The sequence below is a fragment of the Cydia amplana genome, chromosome 17 (assembly GCF_948474715.1).
Source record: "Cydia amplana chromosome 17, ilCydAmpl1.1, whole genome shotgun sequence".
Lineage (NCBI taxonomy): Eukaryota > Metazoa > Arthropoda > Insecta > Lepidoptera > Tortricidae > Cydia > Cydia amplana.
Window position 1 is genome coordinate 5,142,706 of NC_086085.1, and position 20,003 is coordinate 5,162,708.

General features: G+C 38.0%; 1 protein-coding gene across 1 annotated transcript; it reads left to right on the forward strand.

Annotated features, from left to right (window-relative positions):
• Positions 1-245: 245 nt before the first annotated feature.
• Positions 246-16,661, forward strand: LOC134655680 (uncharacterized). Its single transcript, XM_063511121.1, has 9 exons — positions 246-524; positions 1,107-1,379; positions 4,909-5,103; positions 5,562-8,348; positions 8,562-10,959; positions 11,118-11,241; positions 14,652-14,830; positions 15,411-15,527; positions 16,514-16,661. The coding sequence occupies exons 1-9, from the start codon at positions 345-347 to the stop codon at positions 16,657-16,659; spliced, it is 6,399 nt and encodes a 2,132-aa protein (XP_063367191.1). The 5' UTR covers positions 246-344; the 3' UTR covers positions 16,660-16,661.
• Positions 16,662-20,003: the final 3,342 nt, after the last annotated feature.

The following is a 20,003-nucleotide window of genomic DNA, read 5'->3' on the forward strand; positions in this document are numbered from 1 at the left end:
AGCTTGAGCAAGTGCTTGCACAAGTGGGAAAAGATCAAAGAATAAACAATATTGCTTCTTGTAATATTAAAGTTAATATTTATTTATTTGTTTAAGCATTTGAACACCAACATCAGTGAGTAATTTTGCAGTTTTGATAAGAAATAGTATCTTGCATTATTCAACATTCGTGTTACAGAATGTAATGGTGGAAATAGAACTGTCAGCGGAAGTATGTCACTTACGTCAGTTAAGTGATGTCAACAAAGACACAAAATATTATTATAATCAACTGAATCACGCATTACAGCATTACACATTCATCGTTCGCGTAAATCGCAATGGTCGTTTGTTAAGCTTGCATCATGCGTCGCACTTACTGTGCAGTTTTTATTATAAAGTGTTTTTTAATTAACTTTTGCTTAGGTGAGCTAAGCATTGAGAAAAAGGATCAAGTTTTGAATGGCTTCATAGATTCGTTGAACAATCTACCCGATCAGCTTTATACTTATGAAGAAGGAGTACTTTTAGAAGCGGAGAAGACGGTATGTAGCCTAATTTGAATTGTATTTCTTTGTACATGTTAGAATCACGAATGGTACTTATGTTATTAAAGATCAGAGGTCAGAGTAATAAATTGCCTTTATCAGCTGAATGTTTTGCTAACATCCTTGATGCGTGAATGAATTAAGTGGGCGATTAACTTATGCCTCTGATTAAATGTTTATCATGAAATTATAGCAGTAAAGTTTTGATAACATAATTGTTTAATTGCTTTTTAACTGTCTGAATAAATAAATCAGATTTACCGATGTGCCACCGAGTTTATAATATGCAGAATTTCCAAATATTGGACAACTCTCATAATTCTGCTTGGTGAACAAAAGATTCCATTTCCCAAAATAGAAACTTTCTTTATTTCTTTTCCGAGAACTGTTCCATTTTTATGGAAACTTGCATACAGATATGCATCACTCAAACAACAAATTAAAAACATTGAATGCAACATATACAACAAATTCGTGATATTTTGGTGCTCCCTGACAGATGCTCAGGGCACAACATCATATTTACTCAACTTAATTTTTAATCAGCCAATAACCCTAACCAAATTGTTTTTGTTCTAGAACGATAACACGTACAAGGTCTGTGCGCGTCTCAAAGTCAGTGACATCCATAATGTGGATTCCATCAAGATAATGCGTTGCAGAGCTGAACTAGTACAGAACGAGGATGACGTACTGGTCGTACAGCAAGGGCATGATTGTGTAGAGGAGCAAGATTCTGGCACTACGCAAGACGTGGAGACGGGAGTTAGTAGTGAAGACCGTACAACAGAATCTGCTGGTTACGATGGGCCCGTGAAGCTATACAATGAAGTACAACAGCCCAATGCTGAGGTGAGATATCTAAAGCAGTGTTTTTCAAACTGTGGGTCACGAAGCCTCTGCTAGCCTTAAAACAATACATAAGTGAAACATTTTGTTCCGACTAAGGGGGTTGCCTCATGAAAAAGTTTGAAAAACACTGATCTAAAGTGTAGAGAACTATGCCAAAAACTGATGCTGACACTGGGATAGTGAAACATTCTGGAGTATTGTATTATCCTTTTATTTAGGGTTTTGCTCCTTTAACAGGAGTCTATATGCTGATATAAATGGGGCAGTTTTAATATTTCAGAATAATATATGATACACTAAAATTCACTAAATATTAGCCTAGATTCTATGTTTGCTGGTATTTTTAGGAATTACCCCGTTTACAGAAAATATGACACAAAAATTTTAAAACCCGTCATTTTCTAAATTGATGCTCTAAGAAGTCTAAGAAATTGGGTTATATTTTAAAATAATACTTTAACAAAACTTTGGTCAACACAACATATCCAATTAAACCAGCAAAGATGATGATGCTGAATTGCTGATTATCAGTCAGTTTTCATTCAGGAACAAATCATAATCGGCCTCTGCATACCTAAGTTTCAAGTGTAATCACAACTTTCCTGGCAACCAAAAACCTATCGGAATAACCCAAATGCACCTTATAATAAATATGTAGTCAAGTAAATAATAGGTTTGAAGTGATATGCGCCTCCATTATATAATATTATATAGTATAATCTAATACTATTCTCATTGTCATGTCATCCTCGAAATGATCTTGACCTCATTATCATAACTCGTAATACGTTACTAAAATAGTATGTATTCATTAGGGATGCACCGACTAGTCGCTGACTAGTCGGGAAAGCTGACTATTCGGCCTCATTTGTAGTCGGCGATTAGTCGGCGACTAGTCGGCAAAAATGGCCGATTAGTCGGCACTTTATAAGTGACAGAAAAACAGGGCCAAAATAAATAAACAGCACCTATTTTCATAAGCTTTTTACTTATTTTACCCAATTTTTTTAGGGTGCTTACGAAAACTTTTGTTCGAAATTATTGACGAAATTGGTCGCTTTTTTATGTCCGATTGTGCGGTCGCCGTACGAAATGTAATTTTAGGATTTTTTTATTTAATTTTTTAGCGTTATATGATAAATAGCGCGACGAAAGGGTAAAACGATTGTTTTTTAGTGAATTTGAACCGAAACTAGACCAAACTAATGCTCTGGCCGACTAGCCGACTAGTCGGCCGACTAATCGGCCATCCGAGAGCCGAGGGCCTACCGCGAACCACGTTCGACGTGTTGCCTCCCTATCACACTTACGTACAAATTTACAAGTGCGACAGAGAGACAACACGTCGAACGTGGTTCGCGGTAGGCCATCTGATTAGTCGGCTAGTCGGCCAAATCAATAGTTGGTACATCACTAGTATTCACACGTAATTGATACTTTATATTGCGATAAATTAACATGAAGAAAAAGCAAAAATCTGTTCTAGAGTTTATTAACCTTTTTAACCTTTTAGTAATTATCAACAAAAAAAACTTTTAGCAAATAAAGTCTATAAAGGGTAATTTTTAAATATGTGAAGCAGTTCAGGTCATGACAAATTGTACCATCTGTGTAATGTTCTAGCAAAATAAATGATTCTGATTCTGATTCCACCATTGGTACGTGGACCATCAGTTAACACATTCAGTGCTGGGAACTTGCTCGGCTGGTTCTTTGTCCGTAGTCGCTTTTCTCTACAAAGCGGGAAAACTATGCATTTCCTTTCGCTGTCTAGGTGTGTATGTAACAAATACAAATATTTAAGTACCTCAGCTGAGTTTGCTTTTGCTTTCTTACGGCTCTTAATACAAACAGTAAACACAAGTTGGCCTAGTTTCTTGTATACCAACAACCACACAAAATAATCCTTTTGCGTAATTGTTCTATACTTCTCCAAGCACTCATAACAGTTGTTCAAACACATTGATTGTGGAAAATGTATTGTATTACAACTACACAATGTTGACATACGTAGCATAATAACAGTGACCTTGTAAGTATTTAGCGTCAGGACACTACCCTGACTCACATCTTTAGGTCCATCTAGGTCTGGCGGATACCTATTTCGTTTGCGCATCATTGAATAGCCCGCGAACTGCACGCGTACTGCACACTGTGTACAGCTAGAAAACTACATGCAGCAATAGGTAGTTTCCTATTGTAATCGGGAACTTTGCGCGGGGGCGTTTGCTACCTGGTTGCTAGTGTTACTACAGAATCACGGGATCGTTTAGGAAAATTGGCAGAGGTATACATATTGATGATAGAGTATGCATTTTAAGATTTTCCGTCGTGTTTAGACAAGGCTGAGTCAAGTTGACGATATAAATTAACTATTGCCGGAACATATTTTGGTCTCATGCAGCCGTTTTATGCCGCTTCGACTTGGCAGATCAACTAGTATATTAAACCCCCCAAACGTAGGTGTAACTTTCGCACGCCATCTTTGAATACTTTATATATTTCTGCGAGTAGGTAGTCTTCAAAAAGTACCTAGTATAATAATATATGGTAGTCTTACAGAAATTAATTGATATTGTATTTCTAAGAAAACTATGAGATATCATGAGTCTAACTGTACACCTATGAGTGTAATTATCATTCAATATTATTGTTGAAGTGGTAATGAACTGAAAGGCGCCACAAACCTGTAATCATCATTTTACATAACCTCCAGACTTGTTTTATTACATCGAAGTATTAGAATGATGAACTTTAAGCCTGTCCATTAAGATCGTGAGTCAATTGGCAAGGGAAAGAGTTAATTTTTTAGGGTAATCAAACTATTTCTTTGCTATCTGTATTGTAGCCAAGTCATGATACGTTTATTATTGAAAACTTACTTACACTTATTTTGTTGACAGATGTTAGCTTAAAAAAATTATTGAAGCACTTCTTTCTAAATAAGTGATAAGTGAGTTGTTAAAATATTTCAAAACCGTTAGTCACCGTAGTCTGTGGATCGTTGCAACTTGAGAGATCACATTGACATGGTAGACCGTTTTAAGAACTGTATACCTACTCCTTGGAAGAACCCCCATAATGTAGTCCATCGAGAAAACCTTTGCAGACTTCCTTCCACGACCGAATCGTTCGCGGGGGAAAATTCCTAATAAACCTAGTATTAGTATCTCTAATAGGGAATATTACGCGAAACTCTGCGTAGGGGGCGCCACTTCCACAATTCGTCATAATCTGTGTGTCTACCGCAAACGAGAAAGTCGAAATTTTGTTATCTAACCATCTCTATCACTCTTGCGTATTAGAGCGATAAAGAGGCAGATAGCCGAGTTTCGATTTCGCGCTTCCCGTAAGGCCCTTTGTAAACAAACCGCCCTGATGTATCAATGTCATATTTTATTGTGTGTGAAAATGAAAACTTGTCAAACAGTTTAAGGCACAATATGTATAAGTTACTCTATGGTTTACGAAAGGCGCTAGTGCTGCACTCTGGCGGCAGAACATTGCAGTAATACTACCTATTGTTCAGGTGACATCGGGCGAGCAGTTCGTCGCGATTCCTCGAGCCAGCCCCAGCGTCCCGTGCATCGGGTGCGCGTCCCACGTAGACCCTACCGCAGCTGGCGTGCCCGAACTGGCCAACCTTGGCATCCGACATTTGGACCTCCACGACCCGGCCAAGCATGCGCTCAGATCCGTCGTTGATGTGGAGCGACAGGTTCAGGTAGGTTCACAACTTACTTTAAAAGTTAGCCTAATAGTACGGAGTTCGGCAAACTTGAGAAGAGCCAGCTGGAGTAGTAAATGACCGTTTTTAGTAACTCAAACAGCTGCAAATAATGTTTTCAGTGGCCAAACAATACCCGTGTAAAGTTTTGGATGTCTTGAAGAGCCGCATACGGTTCGCGAACCGCGGTTTGGCGACCACTGACATAGTAAATGTATTGGCTGCGCTTCCGTATCCGTAATTGATGTTGAGCGACAGATCCTTATCTAGATAGAGATTAGATAAATTTAGAATTCTTATCTAAATACTTTTTAGGGTCCCGCTCACCGCTTCTGCTTCAAATGTAATTAATACTGCAAATTATGAGAAACAAAATAAATACTGTCAAGTATTTTATGTACTGTACTTTTTATAATATAATAACACGATGAAATAACACGATACCTTCTTTACAGGTAGTAAATGGCGTCCGCTACATACTCACCCTACTTGTCGATTACGACAATTGCACGGCGCCTGACGCCGTGCCCTGCCCAGTGAGTATTCCATGCAAAATTTCCATCCTCGAAAAACCATGGAAAAAGTTACCAGACGGCTCAAAGTACCGAGCCATACTAGCCAACAACTGCACTGCTGAATGGCTATTTGGTGACGAAGGCGAGGTCCTGCCCGTTCTTGAAAATAATGAAAACAATGAAATTCACCCAGACCCCAATGCTGATCCTGATGCTTTAAAAGTTATCCATAATTTCGATGCGCAAGCGCGTCCTAATCAAGAAAATTCTAATGCTGACGAAGTTTTAAAAAAGATAGAAGACCAAATTATCCCGCTCAGTGAATTTGAAGCATCTGGGCACCGCATTGAAGCAACTTCAACAGAGAAAATAGCGCCGCCCCAAGAAGCTGCCGAGCAGATCCACGCAGAAGAAATACAAAGAAATTATAATGAAAATGCGGCCGTCGGACAGCAGTTCCAAACGAGCGAAACTAACTCTTTATTAAGCGAAGACAAGAAGAAAGCGGTCGATGATCTAATGCACTATTTCGAATTAGACGGTTTTGAAAAACCCGAAGTTACTGGTGATCATCACAGAAAAAAAAGAAGTTACGATGAACTTCAGAACGTGAATAATCCCTTAAATAACGTTATATACATTCAAAAATTGGCCCGATTAATGGTTGATTACTTAAATAAAGTAGATATGGCTATACAAAACAGAGTTTTGACAGATGTAATACGCGCGGAAGACGAATTTGCAAATAACCAACATTTCTTCTACTTACAAGCCTCGGTAAGCATTCCCTGCAACAAATCTCTATGTAACAATAAAGATATTGTTAAAGAAGTTTGCACCGGTGCTGTAGAGACTACAGATGAACACGATCCTAGGATACTGAATGCATTCTGTTACGAAGATGAAAACCATTACAGCAAAGAAGAGTTACTATCGGTGGCCGATCCAATACTTGTCGAACAAGTTCAACCTGCTTTAGAAAAAATTGAATCAGAATCTCCTAAAGCTAATGCAATTAAGTTGATTAAAATTCTAGATGCAACTACAAAAAAGATGTCCGGGACATTAACAAGGATCACGTTGTCCCTTAAATATACAAATTGTATGAAATCGCAGGCCTTTTACAATCGAGTGAACTGTAGTATAATTGAAGACATGGGCTCTAAAATCTGTCAAGTAGAAATACACGAAATACATAATAATATGCAAATTGAATATGAGTGTATTGAACGAAGCGTACGCGACGATTTCTCAGATTTAGAGCAAGTTGTTAGAAAAACCGGAAATGTTGATCCGGAAATTCGTAACATGGTACAACAAGCTTTAAAGAGCCTAAAACATAAAACAGACGCAAATCGAAAACTTAAAGTAGTTGACGTAAAATCAGTTTCGACCAAACTCATGGCCGGTTTATTAACTAAAGTCGTATTTTCCATTGGATATACAAATTGCCTTGAAGATAAGAATGTAGATGATACTACTTGTGAACTACTGCTTAATACACCCATTCGCGAGTGCGAAGCACAAGTATGGGATAGGCCATGGCAGGCAGATAGTAGGCAAATACATGTTAAGTGTGAAGAGGATACTGACATACATACGGATATTGAAAAAAATGAGATCCCCGTATTAAGAAAAAAACGAACTAACTTTGTTGGAGGTGTAATAGAGAAAAACCCTAATGACCCTCTCTACAAAGAATTAGCTGATGAATCGATAAAACAACACTTAGCATCCACTATAAACGGCCTTCAAGTCAGCGTTAAAGATCTAAAAGTGAAACGAGTAGTCACTCAAGTAGTTGCAGGAACTCTCACTAAAATTGATTTCGATGTTATCCCTGCCGATGGTGAAATATTCAGCTGTCATTCTGAGGTTTGGGAACGGCCTTGGCTTAAGAGCAAGGAAATTACTGTTACATGTCCAAAAAATCAGAGGAGAAAGCGTGATCTGAATCTGAAAGGTGGAATGAAGAATCAAGACCCTGAGGATCCCAAGTACAGAAAATTAGCGCAAGAATCTTTAGACAAGTATCGTACAACTCTAGTTGGTGGTCAACTTAACGTAAAAGAATTTAAAGTTACAAAAGTCACCACACAAGTCGTTTCTGGCACCAAAACATTTATTGATTTTACTGTATTTCCTACCAACGGTGATGAAATAACGTGCCATTCTGAGATATGGGAGCAGTCTTGGCTTAATAAGAAAGACATTGATGTAAATTGTGGTGTAAATCAACAACAAAATAGAGCTAAGAGAGGTTTACCTGGTGGCCACAAAGAACAAAATACTGAGGACCCAAAATACAGAAAATTAGCCCAAGAATCTTTAGACAAGTATCGTACAAATCTAGTTGGTGGTCAACTTAATGTAAAAGAATTTAAAGTTACAAAAGTCACCACACAGGTAGTGTCTGGTACCAAAACATTTATTGATTTTACTGTATTCCCTACCAACGGCGACGAAATAACGTGCCATTCTGAGATTTGGGAACAGCCGTGGCTTAACAAGAAGGTAATAGATGTAAACTGTGGCTTAAAGGGCCGAGAAAAGCGTGAAATATTCCACGACAACCCAGATAAATATAAACAAGGATCTCCAAATGAACTTGATGCCAGTGAACCGCAGTTCAAATTATTAGCAGTGGAATCTTTACAGAAGTATGTGGAAATGATAAACAGCACAGTACATCATGAAGTTGTCGAAGTAAAGAAGGCGATTTCCAAGGTAAATCCGTAATATAAATGCACGTATAAAGCACGATTGTATTTTATATCATCTATACTTTACCAAATTCAATATGCATGTTATTATCAATTTATTACTTACTTACAAATGGCACGTGAAATCAAAATAAAAAAATATATATATTCCGTTATTATACGTTTGTTTCGAATTATTTTTATACTAGTCTTAATTGATTTTTATTGTTATCATTAGGTAGTCGCAGGGAAACTCTACGAAATAGATTTCACCGCAGTCCCTACTTCATGTTCAATATATGAGGGTAATACAGAAAATTGTATCGCTCGAAACGACACTCTTCTGTCTTGTCATGCACAAGTCTGGGCTCGGCCTTGGTTGAAATCAAACGAGATTGATGTCATCTGTAAAAGTGATGATACAACAGTTGAAGAAGATGGTAATTTAATAGAAGAAGACGATGATTATCAAAAGAAACTAACATTACACCCACGGCAAGAAATATATGGTAAAGAACTAAAAATGCTTGCTCAAGAGGTACTGGAAACGTATGAACGACAGTTTAACTCGATGTATAAACATAAAATAAGAAGTATTGGGAAATCCTATGAGCAAATTAGTGAAGGTATTTTGACCACTATTGAATTTTATGCGTCACCCACGAAATGTCTAACTGTTGATGAAACTAACGTTGATGACTGCCAGATAAAGCAACCCGAAGTTGTAATATTGTGCAAGTCGGTTGTACGGGAGCGGACATGGGTATACTTTAAAGATATAAAGGTGTTTTGTAACAATGTAAATACTACTAAGTCAGACATAATGGCTTGGGAGGATGAAACACGAAACATGGAAGAAAAATACGCCGATAGACATAAACGAGACATAATTAGAGATGATGACGATAATTACATGGATGATGAAATGAAATATTATTATGCCAATCGTGCTCTTAAACATCTTAATGAACGCAGTGACAGTCATAACTTACAGAAAATGATTACCATTCATTCTATTGATGTATCCAATCAGATGGGTGCACGAATGATACGTATGTACATTGAAACGGCTATGACATTCTGTGTGCGTCATCAACTTGAGCGTGTAGATCTCGCCCAGTGTGACGAAATGGAAGGTCTACCGCACAAATTGTGTCACGTGAGGCTATGGCCCTCTGACAATGATGAAATGATTATACGGCATGTGGTAGTCGTTTGCGACGATGATAGTGACTTTTCTTCGGTGACTGGATTCGAAGTATCTAAATTGATAGTCGCCTCGTTGCGAAAGTTGGAGGAGTCACCAAAAGTAAAATTCAAATTAGTCCATCAAGGAGAGCCATACGTAATGCCTGCACTCAGCTCGAGATTCCCTATTAAATTGAATTTTGTTGTTTTAAGGACTAACTGCACTAAAGATGTAGATGTGTTTAAACAACGACACTTGTGCTTTGTAGATTCTACTACACCAGCTACGTCTTGCGAATCTAAGATATATCTTTCTCCCAATAGCAAGGACATTAAAGATATTAAAGCTTGGTGCAACCCAGCTCACAGGGAACGAAGAGATATCAGCTTTGGCCCAGCTAAATCTAATAGCGAGGATGCTATCATTGCTCAACTAGTTGAAGCGTCACTGGAAAAACTTGAAACATCGTCGCTGCATAAATATAAACAGAGGGTATTGAAAATCAATAGCTACTCTACCAAAATCACAAGAGGACGAGAGACCACAATAGATTTTGACGTCGGATATTCATCTTGCTTAAAATATGAGTCCATCAAGAATATAAGCAATTGTGAATTTCTCGAGCACCTCCCAATAAGGCATTGCATATCCCATGTCTTTGAAAGGCTGTGGGTGGAAAACGGTAGAAATATTGAAGTGGTTTGCGAAGACGATGAGACCCCGCTAGAATCTCAAATGGAATTCGAAAACGCTGATACGGCTAATCAAATTGCAAACGAAGCCTTAAAACACATAGAAGCTAAATATCCTAATGCAAAGAGGCTTCAGGTTGTTAGGATATTTTCTCTGTTGAAGCAAACTATAGCTGGAATTCACTATAGGTTAAAGATGGAGGTTGGTGTTACAGATTGTCCCGCGTTAAGTCTTAAGACAGACTGCAAGTTAGTTGATGGATTCGAAAATAACAAATTTTGCCGAGTCAACGTGTGGATCAGGCCTTGGACGGACCACCCTCCAAATTTCCGCGTTATTTGTGATTATCAAGAAAGCGAGACCGCAGAGGTGTATCATAAAATGCAAGCTGAGCACCTTTTCGCCAACTTCCTCGCAACATACAGGCCAGATTACATGGACGATTACAAAGAGATGTCAAGAAGGTTCAAGATATTCAGAGCTAACGTGAGAAAGGTTCACGAGTTGAATGTTCACGAAAGAGGATCGGCGACGTACGCAATCACTCGGTTCTCTGACATGACTTCTGAGGAATTTAGCAGCAAGTATCTGGGGTTAAAGACGAGCTTGAAGAGTGAGAACAACATCCCCATGATTAAGGCGGAGATTCCGAATATAGATTTGCCACAGTCGTTCGACTGGCGCGACCGCGGCGCCGTCACGGAGGTCAAGGACCAGGGACAATGCGGTAGCTGCTGGGCTTTCAGTGTTACAGGTGAGATATCGTTTTAATATTTACATCCCTGCATATAAAAATGTATTGAAATTGAAACTTGCCGACGGCAAATTAGTAGAAAGTGTCTTTATGTCTATCAAATATCGATGCGACGCAGTGTAAAATACCATAGTAATAATCGGAAATACGTTGTACAGGAAACGTGGAGGGTCAATGGAAGCTAACCTCTGGCAAGCTGTTATCGTTATCGGAGCAGGAGCTGGTGGACTGTGACAAAACGGACCAGGGCTGCAATGGCGGCCTGATGGACAATGCTTACAGGTAAATATACAAATAGCATTGTAAACAGCTAGTGTTGTAATATTTATTTATTTATTTAAACTTTATTGCCCAAAATATATACAACAATGTACAAATGGCGGACTTAATGCCAAATGGCATTCTCTACCAGTCAACCATAGGGCCAAACAGAGATACCTTCAATTGGTGCAGAGAGAGAAAATATATTGAGTGAGTTAAAAAAAGCAAACTATACTTATAAATTACATAAATAAATAAAATATATATAAACTACCACATAATAATAATAGGAGGCAAACGAATAGTCGAATCGCTTGATGGTAATTATCAAGTGATTACTTTTTAATTTTAGTTAATGATTCTCCTTAAGACGAAAAATATAATATCGAGGTTAAGCATTATCACGTACATATTGTATTCGTCTTATTGAAAATTTCGTCACCTTTAATATTGAAGCATGTCCTGCATTGAAGCTGCGGAGAATTTCCATTGACTTCACAAATTCGTTTGCTTGTATCATCATAATTTTCTTAGAACACAAACATGTTCTCAGTTTTCTGAGAACACCACCGATCATTAAAACATCACTATAATAAGGATGATAGACGGAGAGTTAGACTCGGAAAAAGGTACTACTTATACAATTTACAGAACAAATCGCCGCTATACTTACTCAACCTCGTATCTGCAACACTCATTTGATGATAAAACCACCCGTATTCCGAATGAAAGAAAAGCGACATTTCCATCAAATGATTGTTGCAGATATGAGGTTGAGTAAGTATAGCGACGAAATAAACCCTTAGATTCTCTCTTCTTCTTCCTCGCGTTATCCTGGCATTTTTGCCACGGCTCATGGGAGCATGGGGCCCGCTTGACAACGAATCCCAAGAATTGACGTAGACACTAGTTTTTTTGCCCTTACAACTTAGATTACCCTTAGATTCTCTGTTTAGTTAATATTTAATACTAAAAACTCCCTGGTTGTTCAAAGCAAAGCTGTTCATCCGTTGAGGTTAGAGAAACAAGCCTGCAAATGATATGAAATATAAATCGCAAAATACCTACATATGAAGACAAATTCATTGTCGTCTCATTCATGAAAATTGTCTCAATCGTTTTTTTCTAACCCCTATCGGTAAACCATGTTGCGTCTGCCGTCTCTTTATCACTTTTCCGTATTGCGATAGAGACAGATAGCGTTTCTTTCTCTTCGAACGATTGTCGTCTTGGTTAGGCCTCCACAGATCTAGTAGTAAGAATAGTATGACAGACCATCTAGAACGATTTCGTTGCTTTATAAATTGTACAAATTTTTCAGGGCTAGCTCTTAGAGTACATCCGCATACATATAATGTTATATGTATATATCGAGTAGGTTGTCCGACCTACGCCATTGTTCTTGTAGACACGCATGACTCAGTCATGTTTACTTTTTACGCTACAAAGACAAGTAGCTAGATTGTTTAGCGTTTCTCATACTGATATGGTTGGAATATAGAAAAAATCACACTGAACCAGACTGACTATATTGATATGACAGGATCGCTAGCCCTTAATTGGTGCGCACGAGATATTATAGTGAGTCGTGTCAATGTCGTTTGTTATTACCTACGGGTCTCTATTGTTTCCCAAAAAGTTTTAAGTCATAATGTATTGTTTGCCCGCATTTTCGTGAGTCATAATTCATTTGGTTCAGTAACGCGTCACTTTTCGGGATTGCCACAAAACAAACCTAACCTAACCTATCTATAGGATAACCTTACGAAAATCCTAATGTCGAAACGTTAACATGATAATATGACAAACAATACATTATGACTGGAAACTTTATTGGAAACTAAGGGACTCTTACTTATTACCTACGTATGTAAATCAAATTGGAATTTTTAAATCGGAATGTAGCGGTATGTGTGCGCCATGTTTCTAAAATTAAGCGATATAGCGATTATTATTTCGTGGTTTGGCATATTGCTTTGAAATAGCCACACGACTATTTGTATGATTAACAAATGTATCTGCTGTTTATTTACTTTAAAAAAGTGGCCAGGTGCGAGTCATACTCGCGCACGAAGGGTTCCGTACCATTACGCAAAAAACAGCAAATAAAATCACGGTTGTTGTGTGTGTAATGGGAGCCCCACTTAAATATTTATTATATATTCTGTTTTTAGTATTTGTGGTTATAGCGGCACAGAGACACATCATCTGTAAAATTTCAACTGCCTCGCTATCACGGTTCATGAGATACAGCCTGGTGGCAGACAGACAGACGGACGGACGGACAGCGGAGTCCTAGTAATAGGGTCCCGTATTTACCCTTTGGGCTCGGAAACCTAAAAGGAGTGAAAAAATGGAATTAATTTTAGGGGTAGTATAGGGGGGTTGTAGTGGGGTTGTAGGTTGTTGTATAAATATATATATACAAACACACCCACTGGTGTTGCGGGTCTCTATGGGCGACGGTAATCGCTTACAATCAGGCGATTCGTCTGCGATATTACGAAAAACAAAAACGCAATTTGTGTTAACTAAGTACTTCATATTAAATATTAAGACATACATACAAATTTTATATGGGAATTTTCATACGAGTGACTCGTTTTCATTTCTATTGACATACATGTCTTTTTAAATAAAACTTTTTTCAGTTAATTTACAAAAACTAATTTCTTATTAATTTACAAGAATATTATTGACGATGGTTTGAAGTACAGAAATACACCTTTGAAACAATAAAATTGCCGCAATGTTAAGTGGACTCAAGGCCACTGTTATCGCAAAATTGGAAACATTCGTAAATCCGTTTGTAAGCAGGATTATTGGCATAGTTTTGATTTGTTTGTTGTTTTGGATTAGGAATTTAGGCATTTCCTTCGAGACGTTTTTGGGTTTATTGACTAATCGTAGAACGAACGTTTTGTTTTGTATTTTGATAGTGGCTATGTATGACACAATCAGCAGTAGAAGTTGACGTTGATAATAATTTTAAAGCGTGGTGAATATTTTGACTCTATACCCAGGGGCGTATTTTGAAAATTGGCGCCGGGGCCAATAAGTTTTGCCGCCCCAGAAGTCAAGGAAGAAAAACAAAATGGCCCGAATGGCCCTAGGGTAAATACACCCCTGCTCTTACCTGCTTAGCCTTATACTAGTGTCCGAGCGAAACCGGTTTTTTTGCCAAATTATATTTTAAACAAACAAAGTCTACGAGTACGTTACAATTCCAAGCATAAAGGCGAATTGACGAAATACGAGAATATCTGTGATAGCTAGTTATTCAAAAGGTTAATTACATATTTGAAAATAAATTGATAAAGGCTTTACATTATTTTCGTGGTAATAGCATATGCCTATTTCACGAATACATAATATGAACATCGTATACGTACGTAAAATAGTTTTACACAACACTTATCGTCTTTTTTCAGAGCCATAGAAGAGCTAGGTGGACTAGAGTTAGAGACCGACTACCCGTATGAAGGAGCAGATGATAAATGCGTGTTCAACAAGACCCTGTCCAGGGTCCAGATCAGTGGGTCCGTGAACATCTCCTCGAACGAGACGCAGATGGCGCAGTGGCTGGTCGCCAACGGACCCATTTCTATCGGTAAGTACACACGAGGACACATGCGTTGTCAGCGTGGCCGTGTTGACAGATCTCTGTGAACACAAAATATACTTGGTCAACCAGATCTTGACAGTAGAAAAAGGCGGCAAATTTGAAAAATGTAGGCGCGAAGGGATATCGTCCCATAGAAAATTTGAATTTCGCACCTTTTTTTACTGAAAAGATTTGGTTGACCAGCTATATGAACCCGGTTTTATATTCGCACTAGCTTTTACCCGCGACTTCGTCTGCGTGTAATTAGTACCAGCACTACCAGCAGTTAGAGTAAGTATAGCGCCTGGATAAAATCTAATGGCAATAATTTCGAGCATAATATGATTAATTGCTTATACCAACTAACAGGCAATTCATTAATTGTTCTCATTTTTTCACCCTCTTTAGACTTCCGACTTAAAAACTATCCTATGTCCTTCCCCGGGACTCAAATTATCTCTGCCAAATTTAAACTAAATCCGTTCAGTGGTTTAAGCGTGAAGAGGTAACTAGACAGACACACTTTCGCATTAATAATTTAGTATGGATTCGCAGTTTTATTAACGGTTTTTGTTAACATTTGCAGGTATAAATGCAAACGCGATGCAGTTCTACGTCGGTGGCGTATCGCACCCGTGGAAGGCGCTCTGTAGCCCCAAGAACCTGGATCATGGAGTGCTAATTGTTGGCTTCGGGATCAAAGGTAACATACATTACTATTCTACTAACCCATTGCCAACCAATAATGTATCCTATTTCATTTCGAATAGAGTTGATTTTTGGCTGGTTTTTTGGCTACGGTAGGTAGAAGTCTACATACAGCCTAAGCTATAAAGCCCAAGTGGGGTTTATTGTAACTTACATCAATAATTTTAACTGCTATTTAATTTGTTTTTACCAAATTTAATATTCTGTATATTCCGGCCCGGTTCCGATCGCCTTTCTGCTATTTTTCTGAATTCGATATAAACAGCTGTTTGTAAGAGATAGTTTTTCTGCCAGAGCCAAGCCAGACAATATTTACCACATGCAATTTCGATGTTAATGCATTAATTTGATATGTTAACAATAGCTGATCTAATGATTAAGTCGAAAGGTGGCCAAACGAACTCTTTCAACGTTAAAACTGAACCATCGGATTTGGGCTCCTTAAAGATCGGTTTTCCTAGGATAGCGGTGCCGTAATATAGCGGCCGTCTTCATACTAAATAATACGGCTAAATATGGATGTCGTAGTATTTGTATGGAGACGGCCGCTATATGACGGCACCGCTTTCGGAGGAAACCAAAGCTTAAAGATCGGTTTTCCTAGGATAGCGGTGCCGTCATATAGCGGCCGTCTCCATACTAAATAATACGGCTAAATATGGATGTCCTAGTATTTGTATGGAGACGGCCGCCATATGACGGCACCGCTATCGGAGGAAACCAAAGCTTAAGATCAGTTTTCCTAGGATAGCGGTGCCGTCATATAGCGGCCGTCTTCATACTAAATAATACGGCTAAATATGGATGTCGTAGTATTTGTATGGAGACGGCCGCTATATGACGGCACCGCTATCGGAGGAAACCAAAGCTTTACACATGGCGTATGACAATGAGCAATAATGAGGTACAATATTTTACAGTTCGTTAAAACATTTTCGTGTCAAACTGGACAAAACTAACTAACTAACCTTTTAATTTCAGAGTACCCGCTCTTCCATAAACACCTGCCCTACTGGACAGTGAAAAACTCTTGGGGCAAGTCGTGGGGCGAGCAAGGGTACTACCGCGTGTACCGCGGCGACGGCACGTGCGGCGTCAACCAGATGGCTAGCAGCGCAGTCGTGTAACAACTATCGTGTAACTTTGGTATGGTTAACTGACAAATGGCCAACCAATTGGTAAATCAGAATCATTCGAGGAGGCTTGAACTTTCGACCTTATACATTTTTTGCCAATTTAACACATTCATTGCCAAACAAGACATCCGCGCCAGGCCACAAACATTTCGTCATATAAAGCTGTAGTACCACGATCCCGACTATCGGGTCGTCCGGCCTGGGAACGAAATTATGAAATACCCGATAGTCGGGTTTTCGGCACTGAATGTGTTAAGGGTTGTGAGACTTATGAGTTCTGCTAGTATGGCAAGCAGCGCTGTTGTGTTACTACCTTTACCGTACACTGTTAACTGACGATATGTAAATCTTATTACAAAGACAAGGACCACCGACGGTCGGTTAAAAGTATTGTTAATAACCATACCTCGCTACATGCTGCTACAGATTTGCTAGCTCGGTTAGCTAGCAAATCTGTAGCAGTTGTACATCAGGGTTATCACTACTACGCATAAACTAAAGTACTTACAAAAAATATTTTTTCTTTGTTTTCAAACACACCAATATTTTCAAGCAATGAAAATTCCATGTTAATATTTGAAAGAAATGCGAAAAAAAACGTGATTTTATAAACAAAATAACAGATACCTACATTGAAACTTTGAAACGCATCTAATATTGACATTGATTTGTTAATTTATATTATTTGACAGTAAATTAAACCGAGTTATATCGGAAGAGGATCAACAGGGTTCTCGATCAATTTTATTAATCTTACATACAATAAAGTTAAAGCAAAATGGTTCATCATACTCGCCAACCCTGACACAAAACTGTCATTTGCTACGGTTTTGCTAGCTCCGTTGCGGGGTATGTTCATAACTTCTGTACTAGGCCTGGATAATTATCTGCTGGGTCAAGTCGTGAGGCGAGCGAACGTAATTTTGCACAGACTACAGCGACAAACTGGAAGTACCATTGAAACGTCATATTTTTATTGGAATTTGACGTTTATGGTGACACTCACATTCTGTCGCTTGCCAAGTCGGTGCAGAGTTATCTTCAGTCTAGTTAGTATCAAGTCGGACCCCTGTAAGCCTAGCACAGGAATAGCGCGACAGTATCTCGCCCGCGAGATAGATTATCCGTCCCACTCTACTTAATACAGTTAGAAAAAGACGTGTAATCTATCTCGCGGTCGAGATACTGTCAAGCCTCCTGTGCTAGGCCTACAGAGTTACCTTCAGGCTAGTGTCAATAAGTCTGACTCTAGGTAAAAAAAATTCACGCCCCTTGTTAATCGTGCTTCATTTGCTTTACCCGCAGTCGGCTAATTTTTGTTTTTGAATACTCGTGACTGACCGCTTAGCACGACTACCGATGTCGCGCGCGACTCCATATTTAAAGTCGCGCTTGATATAAAGTCGCGCGCGACAACGAAAGCCATGCTAAGCGGTCTGGTAATACTTACAAATCCCAACATGACATACGTAATTGTAATTGTTTATCTCATGAATTTTTAGAAACATTCACAAATAATTTATATTTATGCGCATATAGTTAACGCTATGTTATAGTAATATATTTCATCTATCAAGGAAGTAGTAGTATCACATTTTCATTATAATAATACTATAAGTAAAGTTTCTGTTTCTATTCCAAGTACCTACTAAAATATCTTTTTAAATTTTTTGCAGGGATACGGATACGTATTGCTACAGATGTAGTGCATAATTATTTTCCATCTCATTTTCACGGAAACTTACGAACGTGTCTTGCTATTTCAGTCAGTCTCGGTACATAAAGTACTTGACATTGACTGAACTAGCATGATAAATACAAACGTTTCCGAGAAAATACGATGGAAAACAATTATCCACTACATCTGTAGTTGAGTCGAATCGAAAATATGCCTTACGTTGTAATCGTAAGAGTACAGTTGTAGTGCATAATTTTTTTCCATCGTATTTTCTCGGGAACGTTTTATGCTACTTCAGTCAACCTCAGTACTTTTTGTACCGGAGCTGACTGAAATAGCAAGACGCGTTCGTACGTTTCCGTGAAAATACGATGGAAAATAATTATGCACTACATCTGTAAAGAAAAACTGGGGGCCAAGTGACAAACGTAAACAAAAAACGTAAATGTGCGTTAATGATGACATGATTTTCAGGCACTATAATAAACACATTACGTAACTACGTCGAAAATTTAAAGGGCCATATGTATCCACTCGTTGCGGATTTCCTGTTTTTCGCACTTGTATCGTAATCTACTATTATAAAATTCAAAAATACTCAGAGTGTCATAATTAGTCGCTTATTCGGGTTTTTATGTTAAGTTAGGTATTTAAGTCGAAACACCGGCAGAAAGATGGCACCATAAGTAAATAAGAGTTAAATAATCTTACAGAAGTCAAAAATGACGTCGTCGCATTTTTGGGTGAATTAAGAAGTTGACGATGTGGAAATGTCAACCCAGTCTTCCGAAAAAACTCTACTTACTTTTGTTTCTACCTATTTTCGACAAAAACGACTGTTTCTTTAAAGAAAAGGATTTTTCACCTCAGCAACTCGAACAAGGGTATTTTGCTACTTAAAAACAGTGAGCAAAATCGCATTTTGCTCACTGAATGAGACAAAATGACATTCAAGTGACCTTAATATTCAAATGTCATTTCAACATGCGGGGTCTAATACAAGTTCGAAATACTTGGATTTTATTATCTCTGTCCCTTTCACGTCGTTATCAAAAAGAAAAAGACAAAAAAAAGTTCAAACGACATTCAACGGTATATTGATGGTTTATAATAGACCCCCGAAAAACGTCAGAACGCATCGTTCCAAAACACATACAAGTATGAATTCTTAATAATATTAATTAATGAAACTAAAGTTTCAGATTTGATAAAAACTGATAAAAAGACTATTTTTTACGTAATTTATTGTACGATTAAAATAATGAACTCAAAAAATACACAGTATATCACGTAAAATAAATAAATATACTTTTATGAATCTCTACAATAGTTTACAAATAGTAAGTATCCGCAATTCGGACCGTATCTTACAATGTTATTTTTTACAAAGAAAAAGTTGCCGATTGAAATGTCAATCAATTGATGGTCGTTGTTTTCATATTTTGCCTATTTTACTGAAATTTACTATGTTTTTTTTTGTGTTTGATTGTGGTAATTAAACTTAATTGTCAGTATATCTTAAGAAAACATGACTGAATAGGTAAGTGATGAAGAGGGATTACATTTTTCGGGTTGTCTAATATGTTCTCACTGCTGAGGTGAAAAGTTTTGTGAACTACACGAGATCAAAGTTATTTACATCTCGTGCGCTTTTGAG